The 21,016-nt window shown below is 43.1% G+C and overlaps 1 protein-coding gene across 2 annotated transcripts in view; it reads right to left on the bottom strand.

The window, feature by feature from the left end:
- Positions 1–634: 634 nt before the first annotated feature.
- NSG2 (neuronal vesicle trafficking associated 2) overlaps positions 635–21,016 on the bottom strand; it is a 52,137-nt gene continuing 31,755 nt past the window's right edge. For both annotated transcript variants that reach the window (XM_028717836.2, XM_028717837.2), the window contains exons 4-5: positions 5,918–6,028; positions 635–4,268 (exon numbers count right to left, since the gene is read on the bottom strand). In XM_028717836.2, the coding sequence (XP_028573669.1) occupies positions 4,077–4,268; positions 5,918–6,028 (303 nt within the window). In that variant the 3' untranslated portion in view covers positions 635–4,076. The remainder of the gene's footprint in view (positions 4,269–5,917; positions 6,029–21,016) is intronic.

Genomic DNA, 21,016 nt, shown 5'->3' with positions numbered 1-21,016 from the left:
TTGTGGCAAGACTGTGATATCTTTTTGCGACTGACCTTTTGTGCTAAGGTCCATTCTGGCATTCACTTCTGATGCTATAAAGTAATTGAAGCTTATCAGTTTCACAAGGCAATGATTTCTTATGAATGCAGCCCTTCTTATTTTGCATGTCAGAGGAAAGAAAGGTTTCAGGACCAGCAGGCAGCCTGATGCAGTAAATAATCCTAGCTGTCAACTGAAAAGGTCACATCATGGTGTGACAACTCCCCCCCCCCGCAATTTGTATACTGCTCTACATCCAAGTATTACAGGGTGGTTCACAACATATTACTTGACTATGGGCTGGCCTGTGCATTGAGCAGAGGCAGCAAATCTCCTGGGCACAAGTGCCACTGGGTTCATGCTAGATAAGCAATAATTGTGGACTCAGTTACATTTGGTTGCTGCAATGTGCAGTACTACCCTATGCATGTTTGCTCATGAATCCCATAGCTCAGAGAGAGAGAGAGAGAGAGAGAGAGAGAGAGAGAGAGAGAGAGAAGGCAAATGTGGGCAATCTGTGCTTTGCAGTTCCAAGCATACTAATTCACCCACATTTTATTTGCCTCCCCCGTCTTTTAAGAGAAGAAAATAAAAATAACCGTACCATACTAGCTGAGACTCTCAGACACATCTAGCTTTATTTGTCCTGTCAGAAAAGGTCAAGAACTACACCAAAAATACTTCAGTCTCTTCTACCTACTGACATACAATACACCACAAAATTATAAATTGTCCAGTAGTTGTTCTGGGCATTGTTGTTGGGGGCTTAACCCCCCTCCCCATGGATTTGTACATTTCAGGTGAGAAATGGATTTACAGGTGAAGTATGAAGCAGGAAGGGGGTAGAGAGATAAGGATAAAAAGTCAGACAATGAGATTTGGCACTACAGTTTTGGCTACATTATACAACCATTTATCATAACTCCTTTTGTACTCCAGCTCCAACTCAATGGACTTTTTTTTTTTGCAAACAAAATATACATATTTGACTTAAATAAGACTTCCAAGTTCATTTTTTAGGACTCTCACTTGCAGTCAGTATAACACTTTGATGGGGTTTGATTCAATTTCACTTTGCTTAGTTTTCCTTTTAATTTGGTTCACTTTGGGCATAATCATCGAAACGTTGCTCCCGCTGACCACTCCCAAGCAAATTCCAGCCCATCTAATGTAATGATCATTCACTCAAAGAAGTTGTAATATTTCTTCAGTATGTTTATAACCTGCTTTCCCTCCGTGATCCATCATAAGACAGTGTACATGGAGTTCCCAGGCAGTTTCCCATTCAGGCACTGACCAGACCCAGACCTGCTTAGCTTTAACAAGGAGGCTGCATTACATGCCCTCAAACTATGCCCTGGGACTTCCTGCACTGGGTGTCAAATTGCATGGAAGTGCCCATATGATCTGGGCACCTAAGGTGGTGCTAGTAAGCCTAGACGTTTAATTGATAATGCAAGCAGGAGCAGCCAGTGGCAGGGGACAGCTTTGCCCAGCAGGCTTCCCAACGAGGAGATCACTGCTGCTAACCGAGAGGGGAGGTGTCAGTGAAGTCGAGTGTGGTTGTGGGTTCAGCAGCAGAGCTGATGTGATGTTCCTGCCGCTGCATCCACACCGTGCCAACCTCCCATCTGCCTCAACCCTCTCCCTCTCAGTTACCAGCAGCAACCTCCACACTAGGAAGCCAGAAATGCCGCCATACCCTGCCCTGATGACCACTATCCACTCTAAGGAAGCAGCACCCCTGCTCCAAACCATGTAAAGCATATTGGGCTTAAGGGTCAATTCACACAAGTACTTTGTTTTCACAACAAGGTGGTTTTGTGCAGTCAGCTGGTGACGGAGACTGGCATGGAATCCACTCTTCTTGATGCGGTCAAAATATACTTGTCTCCGTCCCACCAATGACAAGCCTAGCAAGACTTGTTTATGGGAAATGAACACCCTTTCCTGAAGTCTTACCAATTAAAGGTTGGCTTTTATGCAGGAAAATGGTGAGGCCATAGCTCAGTGGTAGCACACATCATCTGCATGCAAGAGGTCCTGGGTTCATTCCCTAACATCTCCAAGTACAGGATCAGGTAGCAGATGATGTGAAAGAGCTCGCTCGCTCTCTTTCTGCCTGAAACCCCAGAAAGCTGCTACCAGTCAGAGCATTGGGCTAGATGGACCAGTGCTCTGACCCAGTATAAACCAGATGCCTAGATGCAGTAGCCAAGTAGTCTTGGCAAAATAAACACTTATAGACTTATAGAATTGTAGAGTTGGAAGGGACCCTGAAGATCATCTGCTCCAACCCCCTGCGATGCAGGAATCTACAGCTGCCCCATGTGGGGATCAAACCTGCAACCTTGGCATTATCAGCACCAGGCTCTAACCAACTGAGCTATCCAGGCTCAGCTTCCCCCCACCCCGACTATTAGAGGAATTAGACTATTTCTTTGTGAGTGGGGAATGGTAGATGCAAAGTGGCCCCATGTCTCTTTGCCACCTGCATGGTGATAGTTGAGTATTTTAGCTTTGGGCTTCATAGCTCATGGCGAAAATATGAATCTAGAGGGATTAAAACGTATCATCCTAAGGAATCTCGCTATGATCCAGCAAGGAAAAACATGCATATGGTACACAAGGGGTTTGTCTACCTGTTCTTTCCACAACAGCTCCAAGTAACATGCAGATTATGGGGGGGGGGGGTTCATATAAAATAATCACTTTGTCTGAAAAATAAGACAATTGGAGGTTGAATGAGGTGAGGAACAGCTGAAGCAGAAAGAGTAGGAAAAAACCCATTTAGGTTTGCAAGTCTGAGAGGCGCTCACCTCTGGATTGTGTTCATAGAATCTTTCTTGTAAGCTACTAATTATCTACAGAATAAGCTAATTTCAGGGGCTTATCTTCCTCAAAATACTGCTCACTGCACTGGAGAATCAATCCTCCGGTGGCCTCTGAAGCAGAAAGAGGTCATTTCAGATATTCCTGTTTCAGCTTTTCCGACATCTAATAGGACAGGTATTTTAGAAAGCAAGAAGGTTGCCATCAGACCAGCTCAACTGTGGCCTGGTGGGGGTTGGGGGTGAACGTTTTGAACTCAGTATGTTAGTCCATATAGACATGTGAATTGGCACAAACATAAGGAGTCTCCTTTTACTGAGTCAGACAACTGATCCATCTAGTTCTGGACCATCTACACTGATTGGCAGTGGCTTTCCAGGGTTTCAGGCAGGGGACATTTCCAGCCCTATCTGGAGATGATGGGGATTGATCCTGGGATTTTATGCTTCCAGAGCAAATGCTTTGCCACTGAGCTATGGCCCTTCCTCAGTATTTCCCTCTGAGAGAGAAACCAAAGAAATGGTAGCCATGATCCACCAGGTCATTGCACATGCAGGGGACTCCACTGAACGAACAAGTTACCTTGTATCAAGGGCTTCCGCATCCATTTTCATTTTATTGATCATATCTGTAAAGCCCTAAGTTGAGCTAGAGGCTCATGCCCTTTTGCCCAGCCTAGTGTAACATTCTATTGTGTCCCTCCATCAACACAAGTTTCCCTTTTAATCTGACAGACAAATTCCACAGTATTGTGTGTTGTTGCTGTTTTCCCTTTGGGGTCGGGCAAGGAAGGCCTGAGAAACTATGCTTGTGATTTCTTCTACTTCCTCACAAATGTTCTCTGGATTTGCTTTTGTTTGTGTGTTTTTTCATTATTTTTTTTCATTTTTCTAACAAATCTTAAGCAATGATTTTAAAAATATTTGTACATTGTTAAGATATAGTCAACACCTAACATGCCTTTGTACAGGATTTTGACTTAGTTACAAATCAACGAGAACAATGCACCAAAGGAGGGGGGGAGAGAGAAAGAGTGAAAGAGCGAGAGAGAGAGAGAGAGAGAAGAAAGAGAGAGAAATATCCATTAAGATGACACCTGCACTTGGAGTTGCTTTATTCTTGCTGCACTGATTGCCCAGTGCCCTTGCTGAACTAGAGCAATGCTTTAGAGACATGATGTTGTTCTTCCCCATTCCCCTCCATCCCTAGGCCACCAGCTGGCTTTAATGGCCTTCTGTCTTGGCGGCCTTGGCTTCGTGATTTACCGATCCGGAGGAAAGCCAGGGAGAGACGGACCGTGAGCTGGTTTGCTTGGCCATGCTGTAGTGGCTGATGACAGTGTAGAATCTGCCCCTGGAGTTGGAATCCTGAGCGGAATAGTAAGCATCCAGGGAGGCTGGAATGCACCGCTTATGCTGAAGGGAAGGAAGAGAAGCATGACCAGTAAGTAGCAATCTCATTCAGTGGCATAGCGTGGGTTGTCAGCACCCGGGGCAAGGCAAGTAATTTGCGCCCCCTAACCCGTGGATTTTAGCACTCGAGTGCGAGCGCGCCCCCCCCCCAGATGTTGCGCCCGGTGCGGCCGGCCTCCCCTGCACCCCACACGCTACGCCACTGATCTCATTTATAGAAACTTTTTTTAAAAATAAACATTATTCATCCTGCATTGATCCAGGAAATTTTGAACATTTCCCTCCCTCCCAATATATTCAGTATCAGGGCAAGGGACAGAGGCTGCGCACACTACCCCGTTTGTAGCACAAAAAGTGAAGTTTTTCATGTCCTGAATTGTTCATGCTCATCCTCAACATGATGCTTTCAATCGAGATTGATTCTAGATCCTGCCATCCACAAGGGTGGGTGGGTGGGTGGGTGGGGACTTGTTACATGTTTGAAAACCTCCTCTCAATTAGGTTAGCCATGCCTTTTACTCCCTTCACATGTCCCAAGTAAATAAAGACATGGTGATTGAAATCTTGGTAAATGCCCACCGACAACATCATTGGAAAGGTGTGGATATACCCTCCATTGCCAGGACCACCTACATCCGTTTTCACACTGCGGGTTAATGCAGAATCAATCTGAAATCAATAGATCATAGAGTTGGCTGGGACTCTGGGGATCATCTAGTCGAACCCCCTGCAATGAGGGGAATTTGCAGCTGTCCCATATGGGGATCGAACCTCCAACCTTGGCATTATCAGCTAAGCTGAGCCTTTATTTTCACAATGAAACCAGCCCCCCGCCCCCCAAAAGCAACAGATCTGATTCTGTGTGGACTGCATAGAAAAAGCAAGTAGTGTACACAGTCTCCATTGATTCTAGAATAAAATATAGTGTGTGCCAGATTGTCTTGTTAGGATGTGGAACACAGGTTCAGATCTCTAGTCAACCAGAAAACTCACTGGGTGGCAGGTGTTCATTTCACACCTGTCCATACTTAACCTTCCCCAACCTCAGTCCGTCATCCCTCTCTCCCCCCCCCCCCCGGTTATGATGAGACTTTGAAATTTGCTCTTCCAGCTTACCTCATCCACAAGTTGATCCAGCAAAATAAATCACCTCTTCCTACTAAATCCCTCATTTTAGAGGACTGGCATGGTAACCACCACCTTTTGTTTTCTATATCCTATGTTGCCTCAACCCTCAAGACAAATATCCTGCTAGAATAAGCCCACATTTCTCCCACTTCTCCCCAAGGGCACACATCCAGCATCTACAGACAGTTGCCACCAAACCTCTGACCCTGCACACAGTCTCTATCCCAAAATGTTCAGTGGCTAATCTTCATAGTGAGCGAACTCTAAAGGCCAGTTTATGTGAGCTCATTTAGAAATATGTGGGGTTGGCTTCATGCAGATTTAAACCTGTCAAGTTCAAAATAATTGTGGTTGGAAGAGGGTGCTACCAACCCCTATTTCCTAAATCACTAACTGCTTTTCAGCATGTTGTTGACAAATGATGTCTTTGATCCTGATGCGAAAATGCAGGAGTAAATTGTAGCCGTGCGGTGAATTAGATTCTGTCATTAGCAGAGACAGTTCATCCATCTCAGACTTCTTACCTTATAAACAAATCCATCTGGGCAACTGTGGTCGTAGGTAAAAGCTTTGTATACCACAAGAAATACTATGCAGGCGAGGAACGCAAGAGCCAAACTGATGAGAATAGTGACCTGCAAAAGAGGGCTAATATTAGTCTACTGACATATGCAGCATCTCACAGTTAAATGACTTATATTAACAATCAGCCTAATAGACTGCCGTCTTTATCACACTTTGCAGTGCTTAACTAAGCATGGAAATTAAATGAATACCACATCCAATATCCCCAGGTTTTTATGTCGATTTCCCCTCTAAATGAAGGCCCTGATGATGTGCATTTTTCTCTATGCATCGTCTATAAAACCTGGGTTTGTCCCTCTCCCACCTTGCTTTCTTACTGTAAACCAAAAATTGCTGCTGTATCTCCTTTGACTTCTGCTGGCTTCACACTGGAAAAGTATTTTGAAGATTTTGCCTTGTTTGGCACTCGATGGTAAGAACCTGTGTGCTACCAAGCGTGTAACTGTTAGTGGCATTGTGGGAAGGGAGAAACAAAGCACGGTCCATTCAAAAGCAGCCAAGTGCATCTTGTAAGCCTTCACCACCTCCTTTTACGTCTTCTGTTGCAGACCAAGCACAATTATGATGTGTTTTTAGATTTAGCCAAAGGAGACTTTCCCTGGAATTCGGCGAGGGTGTTTTTCTTTTCCACCCTCTCAAAATATTGACACTCCACCTTCCCGTTTTATTTGGGGGGTTTTTAAGATTTGTGGTGGCTTGCAGCATTTAAAAGAGTAAAGCATTGCAGCATTTTAAAAAGACATGGTCGGCCTTTTTGATTGTGGAAGATCATTGGGAGTGGGAGCAAGGCGCCCCTCCCTTGGCGGGGAGTTCATCTCCAATGTCAAAGATGCTGAAGGGATGTGGGGGGAAACTTCTCCAAGCAATCTTAATGAGTAGTCACATTTGTGTGTCCTTTAAATACCCTGGTCCTAAACATAGCTGTCAACTTTTCCCTTTTCTTGCGAGGAATCCTATTCAGAATAAGGGAATTTCCCTTAAAAAAGGGAAAACGTTGACAGCTATGGTCCTAAACCATTAGGGCTTTAAATGTTATAAACACTGCTCTGAATTGTGCAGCAAGTGACTGTTGATGGCAGATGGGTTTGTGGTGAGCTTGACTATTGGCAGACACAAAAAGGCAATAAAGAGTTATTCAGAACTAAACACTTCATTTTTGTGCTGTTTTATTTAGCACACAATCCCAGGCCACTGTTAGTAGCTTCAGAACCAGGTTAAAAAAACACAACTTTTCTTGTTCTTATGGAGCCCTCTCACATAAGCAGGAACGTCTCATGCAGACCTTGCTTTGGCTGAATGTATTTTTGTGCTAAGAACAGGGAGTTGAGATGAGTAAAGGGTCAGTATGTTCCTTCCACCTACAACAATCTAAGAATAGTGAAACCTTTTGTTCTGCACCTGTCTAGAGCTAATGCCGGGAAAGGTTGAACAAGTCTGATAAATATAAATATCAAAACGGCTGCCTTAGGTCTTTGCACTCGCTGCATGCCTTTGAGACCAAATTTGGACCATGTGGTGCTTCCTGAGGGGCGCCCATTTGGCCAATGTGACCCGATTCCATCACAATCCAATGCGGTAACTGACACTAGGACTGACCAGCTGTGAAAGATGATGTAATCCAGGAATAGCCAATGATCAACCCTCTGGATCTTGTTGGACTACAACTCTCATCACCCCCAGTCAGCGTGGCCACTGGTCAGCGATGATGGGAGTTGTAGTCCAACAATGTATAGGCAGCAGCACTTTTCATTACCCAGGGATAGCCAAACCCTAACACAGAGAAATGTGGTCACGAGCTTGTTGGCTTGTGCGTTTGCACCATCCCTCCTTCACCATAAATCAAGGGATCAGTTGCTCAAATATGCATTCACAGGAGCACAAAAAGAATAGGAACTCTCAGAGAATTGGCTAAGTCTAACCCACACAAGACCTTTCAAATTTAGGGAGTCGAGAGACAGTCAATGAAAATAATACACCAAAAGCATATTCAAATGTATAAAAGCATATTTACAAGATGCTTGCAGTTTACTCTGGAGATTATTGTCTGAGAGTAATTTGTAAAAGCCTCCCTGCACAATGCTAACTAATAGCATCTCAGAAGAAGAGGCAGGCTGGCATTTTGACAGAAGGGGGGATATTATTTGTATCAGGGAAGACTCTTAACTCATGTGATCCCTCCATTTCCATTCCAAAGTGGTGCACCCTCAGCAGGACTGCACGGCACGCTTTTTCTGAATGTATAAATCTGCCATAAAAATGCAGATTAGCAATGAAATACAGAGTTGTTGCTGGGATAGAAAGCTGAATTGGAAAGGGTTACAACAACAGGCAAATATTCAAGGAGAAATGTCAGAGTTATTAACATTTTGAAGTTATGAACTCCTTGAATCTTTAGCACATATAAAATGAGCAAGCTGACATCTAGTATGTAGGCAGAAAATGTGCAATTCAGCACTTGAAATATTACTGGGTTGTGCTAAACATTACCAGGTTGCGTCTGGGGCACTACAGCACCTGGAAACAAGAAAAGTGATCCCTGAAAGAGCGTAAAAGGAATTGTTCTGGGAACTGATCAAGGAGAATGCATGACCTTGTGGGACAGTCAAGGTGGCAGAAGGATGAAGTGTTGTGGGATGCAGTACAATCCAAATATAGGGAACGTTAGGTTGCATTGCCTAGAGGGCAGCCAACAAATCCCATGGCCAAAGCCTCAAACAGCTGAGGACCACAGCTCCTGCCCCTATCAATCCATCCCCAAAACCTGCCCCACCAACAATATTGCTTAGGACTCCCTAAGAGTCCCTAACACACCCTCCAAAACTGAGCCACGTTTTTCTTCCCTCCCAACTTGTCTGCTATTCTTCCCTCCTTCACTAGCACATCCCAACCTCCAGTCCCTGCTTCTCTGTCCCACCAGGCTCCATGTTCCTCCAACATTCATCTTCCTGCACACCAGCTTTTGATGATTGATAAAAGTGCCACGGCTACCAGCGCGGAACGCTTGCCATAACTATGGCTTTAAACATTCTCTTTAGGGACTCTACTACTGTTGTATCTGTCTGTGAACCTCCAGTTTTATCTCCCAGATTCAAACCCTCCCTCTTCCCTCCTGTTCTTAGCCTCCCCTCCCTCCGGGCATCCTTGGTTACTCTCTTCCCTCTTCTACACACCCACAGAAATATTCCGTGGCATTGCATTATACCTGAAAAATGCACAACACACAATTGATCTGGGTTAAAATGTCGGCAGCCATTTAAAACCAGAAAGAAAAATTGGGCGGGGGGGGGGGGACATGGACTGGAAGGTGACAAGGGTGAGTTACAGCTCTCTGGGTACTCAGGGAAATACAGGGCTTCATTAGCATTCAGATTCTGCATGATCAGGCAGCTGAACTACCTAATAAAACTCAGGGTTGGGGTGTGTTTTTTAAAGAAGTGTATGAACCTTGGCAAATCTCAAAGCAATATAAATTCCCACAAAAGAGAAATAAAAAATTAGGGAGGGAGATAAAACTCACAGACATTATAGACAGAAATTCTTTGCAGGCAGACACTGCCCTTACCCTATCAGCAAAGATTTATCAAAGATGGTACTTAATTGCTGCACTGGATTGCTATGGAAACTAATGCCCTCATTCCATGTCTTTTCAGTTGGGGTGGGGAAGTATTCAGCCTTAATTTTATCACTCTCTTTGCCAAAACAGTTGTCATGGGCTTGCAGCTATGTATAAAACCTTGATTGCTGTGACACACGGTTCTAGCTTGCATATTGTATAATGCTGCTCTCTGGGGGTATGGGCTGTATTTTACCAGATTTGCTTTTGCTATATTTCATTCCTGTAAACCATCCTGGGAGTTTAAATGAGTCTCCTAAATAAACAAATATGAATACATGGTGTAGATTTATGAGACCTGTACATTTATTAAACTAAGTAGCCCTGATAATGTTGCTAACCAAGATACTTCCCCTTCATGCCATTGTCTAATTCCTATTGTTTTACATTAGATCAAAGCATTGTTCCACACCAACTTTAGTGGCATTCTAGCTCAAAAGAAACCTCCTTTACAAGTTTTCTTGATTCATACAACAATATGAATATGAAACAATCAGAAACCGATGGGCTTCCTTTCGGGCACTTGTCTTAACCAGAATACACCCATGATTTCTGTGAGATGATCCAGCTGCTCCTGCCTTTCAGTGTTTTTAGTCAATAAATGAAATCAGGGTTGTGACTGACAGCTGAGCTGTTTGAACAAAAGGAATGTCCCTCTCACCTTCAGTTCTTTTCTGTCTAGTGGCTTCTGTCTCCTTGTACAGGCAACCCCCAATCTGTCGGGGAGGTTGCATTCCAGGTCATTGCACATGACAGCAGAGCACACATAAGCCAGCTCCGCCCATTATGCCCCTCCCCCATTCCTCCCCCTTTCCCACCCACTTCTGGGTCGCCAAAATGTGTGCATGTGCATGTTGCACATCAATTGGTCGTGCATAAATTGGTTGTTGTATGTAATCTCCATTTGAGATCAGCGGTTACCTATAAATTATTTTCCGCAGATTCTCCTAGACAGGACACTCAGAAGTAAGTTTCCTTGTGCTTCATAGGGCTTACTCCAGGGTAAGTGGGTACAGGATTGCAGCAGCCTAGGCTTTCTTGTGTGAAAGGGGCAGAAAGTGGCTCATGCGTCAGCACAGTTGAATACATTTGGGACTTACACATTTAAACACACAATAATCAGGCCAAATTGGTTGAAGCCCCAGAGGTGTACTAATTTGGCAAGGTGGCAGGGAGAAAGAGAGAACAAAATATGTCCTTTTACAAAGATGCATCATTCTGGTTAAGTAAAGCAAAAATTAATACAAACATTAAGTCCCCTTTCACAGCCATTTTATACCTCCCTCTATAGATTCACAACGGTAATGTAAGGTAGGTTTTGCTGCTGGTTGTGAGCAGGAAGTGAGCAAAACAATGATGAGCGAAATCAATTTATACTGCAAAACTGTATGTATTTAGAGTACTTTTTATATCAGGGCTGGCAAACTGTTTTTTGCTGCAAGAAACATCAGAGTTGGATGGTAGGAACCAAAGCAAGGAGGAGAAGGAGGGAGGCATGCCTGTTTTCCTGGCTTTGGTTAGGCTAAGAGACACTGATTGGCTCAGGGGCACCAAGTGAGCTTCTTGGCTGAGTGGGGATTTCGAATCGTTTTAGCTCAAAAATGAAAAAGAAAAAAAATTGTTATTATGAGGTATTAATAAATAGCCACCACAAATGACTACATGGCATTGTAAAAGAAGGTACAATTCTGCAAGTGACATAAAATGGATGCTAATTTTTGACTCCTTTGGCAAGTGCAGCAGGGCGCCCAATCTAAATACAGCATACTGGGTGCAGAAAATCCCATTGGCACTTTAGTTGATGGCTACTGGTAGGGGTTCCAATTAGGAATCGAGGAGACATTCTATTCAGTACTTATTTAAGGTCAAAACTGTTGTATTTGCACTTTCGGAAACCATATGTGAACCAACACACAGCTAGCCTTCAAAATTCAGAGTTATCTGAATTTTGTAATGCAGTTCTCCGGCTGAACAACATTTATAAAATTGCATGTGTAAGTGGGAAGTGTGCATAAAAATGAAGATATTAGTGAAAACATACCGAAATGCAATTTATTGGACAAAGTTGCTTGCAAAACATATGTCTTAAAACAGCATATAAGAAAATGTTTATTAGGATAAATTTGTAGTAAAATGCTGATGAATTTTCAAGAGGATTTTTATTTTAAAATTGTAACCAGCTGCAAAATGTGGAAATCTGAACTTAAGATTGGAAAAATGGAAAAATGCGAGAAACTAAACTGGCAGATCCTTCCACCCTTGTCCCAATAAATGCTTAGAGATGGGAAACCTTACCTGATTTGCAATGAGCATGAATTAGCTCTAGCTATGTTGCAATGGCTGTTTTTAATTCTTAAAAATTAAAAATGGCTTCTTAAATACCTTTTTGAACTAACTCTCTATACCTAATGATCTTATTTCCCTCCACACAGCCATGTATCTGTCCCAGTCCTTTCTGTTTTCTGACTCCTGACAATACAATTATTCAGAGTGGGGAAATTATGTATAGCCTGTACTAAAAGATTTCATACTTTAAGTTGATCTGGAAAGGGTGGGTTGCAAAACAATATTATCTGGAACAATGTGATGAATTCATTCTGTACTGGAAGCTTAAAATAAGTATCAAAATATGAAAAAAAATGTGCTAGAAGTTTTATGATGATTTATTATTCACAGAAATGAAAAATGTAAAAAAAGAAAGAAAGAAAAATATTTGATTTATAAAGCATAATCCATGTATGATGGAGTGGAAGAATTATGATACATTATTTATCTAATATTGGACAGTTGGTAACTCTCTAGAACTTCTCTGGTATTTCGTTTGTATCATATTTTTAAAAATTAAATTGAGAAATTCTGACGCTATGCTAGCAAGTTAAGAACATAAGAAGGTCTCTGAAGGATCAGACCAAAGGGCTCTCTAGGGCAACATTCAGTTTTCACAAAGTATTATGGGAAGCCCAGAAGCAAGACCTGAGTACAATAGCACTCTTCCTACTCATGTTTCCCAGGACCTGGTATTCAAAGGCATACCACCTCTGCTACTGGAGGTTAGATATAGCCATTATGACTAGCAGCCATGGTTTTTTCCAATCCCAGCCAAGATGGTGGCCTACATCTTGTGATGATTTCTAAACTGGTCATCGGTAGAATTCAAAGGCTTAATGTTAAGGACAGACTTGAAATATGTTGCAAGCCAAGCACTCGATGTGTAAAATAAAGCTCTTACTCTCCGAAACATTTCCCTCCCACTTTTACAAAAAAACTTTTCTCCCTCCTACGTAGCTATCCCACGACACCCTTGCCCTACTTCTTCCGCACATTTTGTAATTAAGAAAGAGCTTATCAGCTGAGGTGACATCTCCGCCGCTAATTCCCCTGCCCCGCTGTCCCGTGGGCACAGTGAAAGCACAAAACAAACAAGTACACCATGTTTCCAAGCAATTTGTCAAATCATTAAATTGCCTGGGCAATGAGTAGCTGGCTCAATTAGACTGGCCAATCTCCATCACATAATATGATTTCTAGAGGCTGATTCAGTCCTAATGGATTTGATGTCTTAAAATGTTTGCAGTGCCAAGCTGCAGCCATGTGATGTACGGCACTGCCAAGTCCTAGGCACAAACAAAAACTACAATTTCCCTGTGCAAGCACCAAAGAAGTCCTAAAATGTGATTTCTAGGTAGATGCTTTAAAGTCCTTAATGTTAACAGCTTGATTCCCCCCCCCCACTTTGTCACTGAACAGCCTGGAATATTGCTCCCCATCATTCAAGCAGGGAAGTAGCCTAAAATATTTTGAGTTTTAGCACATTAAAAAAAATGGAATGGGATTTGCTTTCCTGCAATCTGTTTTCGTATTGTGGGCTTGAAGGAGAAGGTTGACAGTGTCAGAATGGCTGCAAATATTCTTTGCGGAGCACATTATTTTCTTAAGCGAGCTACTGGTTTCTCCCTGCCCCCAATTCCATGCTTTGATGATGGTCATGGTCCATACTTTACAGGGGAAAAATATAGGAGATAAATCATACACATCTAGCCAGCCAGGTTACATCACAAAAATATTCTGTGCAGGTACAGTTTCACATTTTAAACTTACTTAGCAAATTTGATTTCTTAGTGTAGAAATGGGTTTGATTTTCCTATTCCTGAGCTATTCCTATTCCACCCATAGTGTGGATGGAGGGTCGAGAGAAAGAAGTCAACATTTATTTTGGGTGGTGGTGAATCTAAGAACTCATTTACTCCAATAATACTCCATCTGTTATGGATATTTCAGCTGAGATTCCTGCATTGCAGGGGGTTGGACTAGACAACCCTTGGGGTCCCTTCCAACTCTATGATTCTAATAAGACTGCAATCCTACGCCTCCTGAGCAGGCAACAGGTAGATCATTAGGCCTGGTGCAGTGGCTATGCTTTTATCATCATAGCACTACAGACTAGGAAGAGGCAAGGAGAATATCTACAAAGCAGCAGCATCTCATAGTTGTTTCCTGCAGGGTCTCATCTCCTACTCCCACAATGCAGCTGGACAGTGAAAAGCAGAGAGTGGCTTGCAGGCTGGGTGAGGCACCATTGCTGGCAAAGTCAAAAAGGCAGCTATAAGAACATACAAAGAAAAGAAGACCCTGCTCCCCCGAAGCCTCCCTTACCCAGATCACGTGGCGGTTCCCACAAAGTAGCAGCAGCAACAATAGGTTCCGGCAAGATCCCACAAGATCTTGTGGAGCTCTTGTGAGCTCTCAGTGCGATTTCACTGGAAATGGCTCCCACTACTGGTGCTGCTTCTCAGCTGGTAGCACCCCCTCTTGTGTTTCTGTGCTTGATGCAGCTGCCTTAGCCCACCTCATGGGTGAGCCGGCCCTGCATTACCTGTCTTTTGAGTGGAAGCTTAAGGGTTTCAGCATGCCCATCTACTCGGTTGGTGTGACGGATACCAGAGCTAGACACTGTCCAACTGACATGTGACTTTTGCTGTGAAATATGCAAATATGCCGGATCTCAGTGAAGCTGACTTGTTGTCATGCATCATAGGGTTATTTCTGCTACTTACAGTCATGTCTGTGGCAGTGTTAGTAACTATTAACAGGAGAAACATTAATAACTGTTAGTAGGAGATAATATCAGAGAGTCTTTTGTTGTCATTATTACAGCTGCTTTCCTCCAAGACCACTATTGTGTCTACAATGCATGTAGCTGACAAGAATATTACATATCCTTTAGATTTAATACAAGTGGATGAGTAGTTTGAACTCAATATGTGAAGAATGCAGTTTGCTCCCTAAATTCAGGGTTTCTGGTCTTTGGGATCTGAAAAGCATCTGTTGTTTTTCCTGCTAAGAATTTCCTGCCAATGTTCCCAATTAATGCCCAGGTGCAGAAAAGCTTTATCTTTTTTTTTTTTTTAAGTGGATCATTAGGAAGAAGGGGGAGCGTGTTGAGAAAAATTGGAGCTGACTTGCCTTTCAAATCACTAATTTGAGCAGGTGATTCAATTAATGGGATTACTGCATAGGGGCATATCATCCTGCTGCTGACCTTTCATTAGTGACATCTCATAACTTCCCATCAGCTTGTGCAATGTGGCACTTTGCCACCCTGGCTACATCTGGGATTTTGCATTAACAGAAGCCTCAGAGCTGCAAGGAGCCTTTTTAGATGCAGCAGTGACTACAGCTCAGCTAAGAAACATCTAGGGAAGTTAGAATCCTCTGTGGCCACGAGGGAAGCTCATGAGCTGCAACATCTGGCTGCTGGTGCATTACTGCTCAATCTCCCAGAATCTCAGATTCAATTACTGAAAGGAGTCCATTTTAAGCTTTTGTTGCTGCAAAATAATAGTAATAAAACGAAGGGGAAATAATCAGCAGTCAACACAATCCAGTCAGCAAGGGTGACCTATAGCAAAGTGTCTGGTGGCACCTTCTAAAGACCAACACATTAATCATGGCATAAACTTTCAAAAACCAGTGCCTCCTTCCTCACATAAATGAAATACAATTTAAGTATGTTATGCAAAAATCAAACAGGGGAGCTCTCAAACATACAGTTCGCAACTCTCACAAGTAGGAGGCCTGAGCAGAGCATGCTCAACTTGAAGACTGAACTTTTGCCTCAGCACAGATCAGCTGCACAGATGGGGGGTGTCCACAAGTGTAGTAGCAAGTATGCACCCTTCAGTGGCATCTTGAGAATAGCGGCATTGCCTCAGAAACCTTACAGCAGGGGTGGGGAACCTGTGGCCCTCTAGGTGTTGCTAGACTGCAACTTCCATCAACTCTGACCATTGGCCATGAAAGGGGTTCATATTTGCAACAAGGGTGAATCAACAGATTGTGTGTGTGTATGTGCAATTGATAACACAAGTTCACTGTGTGCATTACAAGACAAATCAGCCAAGGTAGGGTGAGAATAAATATGACACCAATAAAACAATAAAGTGCAGCTACGAATTAAAAGGTCCATTTAGAACACAGTTGGGAGTGTGACTTCACAGCACTGAATCAGCTAAAACAGGAACGCAAAAATGAATGACTGCTAATTTACAAATGTTTGACTTGACTCTTCCATTACTCTACACCCGGCCTTCATTATATATGTTATGCACATTGCGCAGATTATAAAACTACCCAAACATGGATTGCTTCTTCCTGCCACGTCACTATTTGGAGCAACGAAGCAACCATACGAATCCAAGATGAATTTTCCGAGGTTGAGGGGTTTTTGTCCTCAGATCACATTTTAACATTTCAGTTGTTCATGTGCCTCTGACATTTAGTACGACATCCCTCAGAAGTGGGGCCTCAATATCAAGAGCCCTGGAAAAGCCTGAAACTTGTACACAGATCAAAAATGCAGAGGAATCATTCCTCCATCCCAAAGCCAGTGATCTTTTCACTTGAAATGAAATCAAAAGCAGTACTCTGAAGTATGTTTTAGATTTGTTTGTTTGTTTGTTTGTTTTGAAAAAGCCGATGTAATCAAATGCACTTTGCTCTGTGTATATCATCGTAGATCATGAAGCAGAACTTTTTAAAAAGCTGAATTCACAGATGGTACACCGATTTCCCTTCTACTGAACACATTATTATAGGCGCATGGAGGGCATCTGAAGGCCATCCAGTTCAAGCCATGAAACTCTGGCAACAGGCTCCGCTTTATGGATAGGGCATAAATTTGATTCACCTCACTTTTAAAGGTAAATCTACCTAATTTGTACTTTCCGAAGCAATACACAAACCAACTTGCAGCCATCCTGCAAAATTTTCACTTCTCCAAATATTGTTGTGCAGTTTGCCAGCCAAGCAATGCGTACAAAAACATATTTACTAGTGAAAATAACATACAATAACACATTATATTAGGAGCATTGCTTTGCAAAAAAATATGTGCACAGAATGTGTCCCATCAAAGCCAGTATTCCATTTCCCACAGTGGCCACCCAGATGCTCCTGGGAACTCCATAGGTAGGGCATGAAGGTCATAGCTCCCAGCAATGGGTATTCAGTGGATTATTGCCTCTAAACATGGATAATTTATATTTAGTTATCGTGACTGGTAGCCATTGGCTGATCTATCCATCATATCTGGTCCCCTTTTAAAGCCAGTGGCTCACACCTTGTGACAACAAATGCCACCCACAAATGTGTTGGATGAGGAAGTAAAAAGAACATGAAAAGTATTACTGGATCAGGTTATTTACTGTTCAGTAGCCTCACTGCCCTTTCTGTGCCATTCACCCCCCTTCCCTTTGCCCCTAACTTTCCTAGAATAACATATTTTGAAAAAGTGAACACAATACACAACCCCTGTGCTTAAGTGACCCAACTGTGCTTGACAATTCACCTAAGTGAGAGGGGACAGTCTATGCTCATTTGATTATGCCCTCTTCCAGAAGCAACAGGATTTTTCAGCAGTATCTCTATGCCTCAAATGCATTGGGCACGAGGCCTGATAGTTGTCATGGCATCAACTTATTTTCCTACCATGAACCGGTTGTTGCCTGAGCCTGTAACTATTTGTTTAAATGAGTTGCACTGAATAGACAGATTGAAAACACACAAGCCTGCACTTCAGGGGTATTTTCCTTATATAATTGACTCATCCATTTTGTTCGCCCTTGAAGGATGCCTGAATGGAGTACCGCCATTGTTCAACATCCTAACAAATGAGATGGGAGGGCAGAAACATACACCAGAATGAAAGTGAGAGATGCCTGCCTATTATCATGCTTCTCAGGACACCCCTTGAAACCTGGTTCGAAGCAAAAGACTCTAGAAAATTCACTCATACCAGGCTATTTCTATTTCTGTTTCTCTCCCGTCAGAACAGCAAAGACTAAAGAGGGAAGGGCTTTCTAACCCTTCAGTGATGGAGCACCTGCTCTGCATGCAATTTCAGTCTCTGGCATCTCCAGCTAGAGCTGGGAGAGAACCCTGCTTGCTAGTCAGTGTGGACAAATCTGAGATATATGCACCAGTGGTCTGATTCAAGGCAAGGGAGCTTTCTGTGTCTCCAAATTCTGTCTCAGTACATTGCTGCCATCTGTCCCAAGACTGTGGCTTTCGTTTACATCAAGTTCAGAGGCCTGACTATTTGGCTTCTATGAAAGAAAGAACCAGAAGAGGAAAAGGCCAGAATAGATACTGTGAAGGCTGGAATCTGCAGGCCATCACCTCAAATGATTCAAGAAACCATGGAGCTGGGCAGACCAAGGCTGACAGAACAGCTCTGACAGGATTTAGTGATTAGTAACGGTGATGCTTAACAGCACAGCTAAATTGCCTATGTGTTCAGCTCATAGAATCATAGAATTTTAGAGTTGGAAGGGACCCTGAGGGTCTTCTTGTCCAACCCCCTGCAATGCAAAGGGTCAAGGGAATCAAAGGTTTCTGGTGGCTTCTGTGTAGACCCTTGGAGTGTTGGTCAGGGAACCATAGGAAACTGCTTTCAGAAGACTCAAAACACCTTCAAGCACCCCTAACCAAACCAAGTAACTCCAAAGTGATTCAAGTAAGATGAACAACTGCAGAGTATCCAATGTATGTTCACTGTGTGTTCAGCCTGGCTTGTTCAATGGGTTCCTTGTAAAGTAGAACATTTTTGAAGAACAAAAACCTTGTTCAGCAGGGATGGGGAAGCTATGGCCTTCTAGATGGTGCTGGACTACAATTCTGAGCACCCTGACCATTGGCCATGTGGCTAAGCTGATGGGATTTGGAGACCAACATACTAAGAACCCTGAAAGGCTCGTTCATCCAGCATCATAGTAATCAACCAGATGTCTATGGGAAACATACAAGCAAACTCTGAACACAACAGCACTCTCCCTACTTGTGATTCCCAGCAACTGGAATTCAGAAGCATTATCTCTCTGAGAGTGCAGGTAGAAAACAGCCATCATAGGTATGTTCTTTGTCTTGCATGAATTTTCTAACCCTCTTTTAAAGCCATCCAAGTTGACAGACATCTAACGATGTTCTGTGTGAAGAAGGAAGATTCAGGCCAGACAAAATGATACTTGTCCAACATTCAGATTCATCGGATGGCCCTGGGTTTTAGTATGAGAGAGGGAGAAAAACTTCTCTTTATTCACTTCCCCATCTCTGTTCTAGACGGCCTTTTCAAGTGCATTCTTGCAGCGCAGGAGTAAAGAATTCTAAATTAAGAACATTTTGACATGCCTTTCTGCAGGGCAAACTCGGCAATGAAAGAAATTACTTTGGGGCATTGGTGGCTGGGCCTTAATGTCATTTTAACATCATTTTCTTGTACTCCACCTACGCAGAGTAGCAATGATGTTTGTCATAATGTATGTACAAGATGAGTCATGCAGTTGCAGAGTAATTGGTCAAAGTTCCGGGATGCTCTGTAATTGAGCTGAGCTACAAGAAAAATATAGTATCATATTTCAAAAGTGACAAGCAGCAGAAATTACACAAGATTTCAGCAAGAGGAAGAGTGAGCGAACAGCAGTTGCCTAGGGACAGCAGCTCCTGTCAGATGCTACCACAATTAAAGAGATCATATCAGTGCTATCCTAGATGGATGACAGATGCAGTTGCGTAAGCTTCCCTTCTATGGAAAACTCCAGCCTTTTCGTGATAGAAGGATGTCTAATCATTCATTAGCTTGTTCAATAAATGATCGCCACTGGGCATAGAATAGAGGTCATCTTCAGCGCTACCTACCAAGCACATACAGTTCTGAAATTTCCTGCAAGGGTGAAGCCACCCTCCCGGGAAAAGCAAAACTTCCTTCTTGCCATTTTATCTTTCTAGTCCTGGAACAGGAGTCGGGGGTGGGGAAGGGATGCTACTGAAAACAGCCCTTTGCTAGTCTCTCTCCTCTCCCTCTTTGTAATTTCTACTGCAATTTAGCCCATGTCCTTGCGTGATGCTGCTGCTTATTTCCTTGCCCCCAGCAGGGGCAACCAATGATGTGGAGACGAGAAAGCACATGGCGTAAGGACATCAAGGCAAGTTGCACTAGGTGCTGTGGAGCAGGGAGGAAAGAATTTGACACAGAGCTGCCAGTTCCAGCAGCGATCTCACACTTCTTGTAATGTTTTGTTCTGCCCATGTACATCCAGACTGGACCATTGCAGGACCGCCTTTAAAGACAGTGGTATAAAAAGGGGCCTCCAGAACGCTGGTAGGGAAAAGGCCGTTGAAGCACATGACATCAATCTTGCACTAATTACATTGGTTATCAGTTTGTTTCCAGGGTCAATGTGAATGTTGGTCTTAAGTTTTAACAATTAGAGGCTTGAATAGCCTGGGGTCAGGTTAGCTTAAGGACCAGCTTTGCCCCAGCCAATCTTAAGATTAGGGTCACAGGCCCTTTTCTCTGGCCCATCTTTAGCAGAGATTCAAGGAGGGGAAGACCAGTGGCAGGGCCTTCTCAGTGGTAGCACCACAGCTATGGAATTCTCTCTTTCTGGACAATCAGTTTATGTTGGTTTTAAAAGCTGCTATGCTCTTAATACAAATAAGTGTGTTTTTATTGTTGGTGTTCTTTTTATCTAAACCATATAAACTTATTTTAAAAGCTGGACACAAAACACTTGGAAGAAAACAAACTGGAAAGCAAACACCCTCTCGCTTTGCCTCCCTAGCTTCCGCAAGCTCTTCTTCCAGCAGAGCCAACAGACTGAGATATAACGAAGGTGCCAATTTGCATCCTGGGAATGCACGAAACCTACTTCCGCTTCTACAACTGCCGTTCTTAGCCATGAAAGGCTCTCAGAGACTTTTGGTTCTCACGTTATTGCTTTGGGAGCTTTACTTGGGGTTTCTGTCTTCACTTCTGCGAAGGGTAGAGTTTTCTAAATAAAAGATATAGCCATTCTTGTATGTCAGGCTGTTTGAAGGCAATGGTTAAGGGAGTATCTATGCCATGAAACGGGCACATGAAGCACACCCT

This window comes from Podarcis muralis, chromosome 2, assembly GCF_964188315.1.
Source record: "Podarcis muralis chromosome 2, rPodMur119.hap1.1, whole genome shotgun sequence".
In the NCBI taxonomy this organism is placed as follows: domain Eukaryota; kingdom Metazoa; phylum Chordata; class Lepidosauria; order Squamata; family Lacertidae; genus Podarcis; species Podarcis muralis.
Note: the sequence above shows the minus strand (reverse complement) of the source record. Positions and strands in the feature narration are given on the sequence as shown.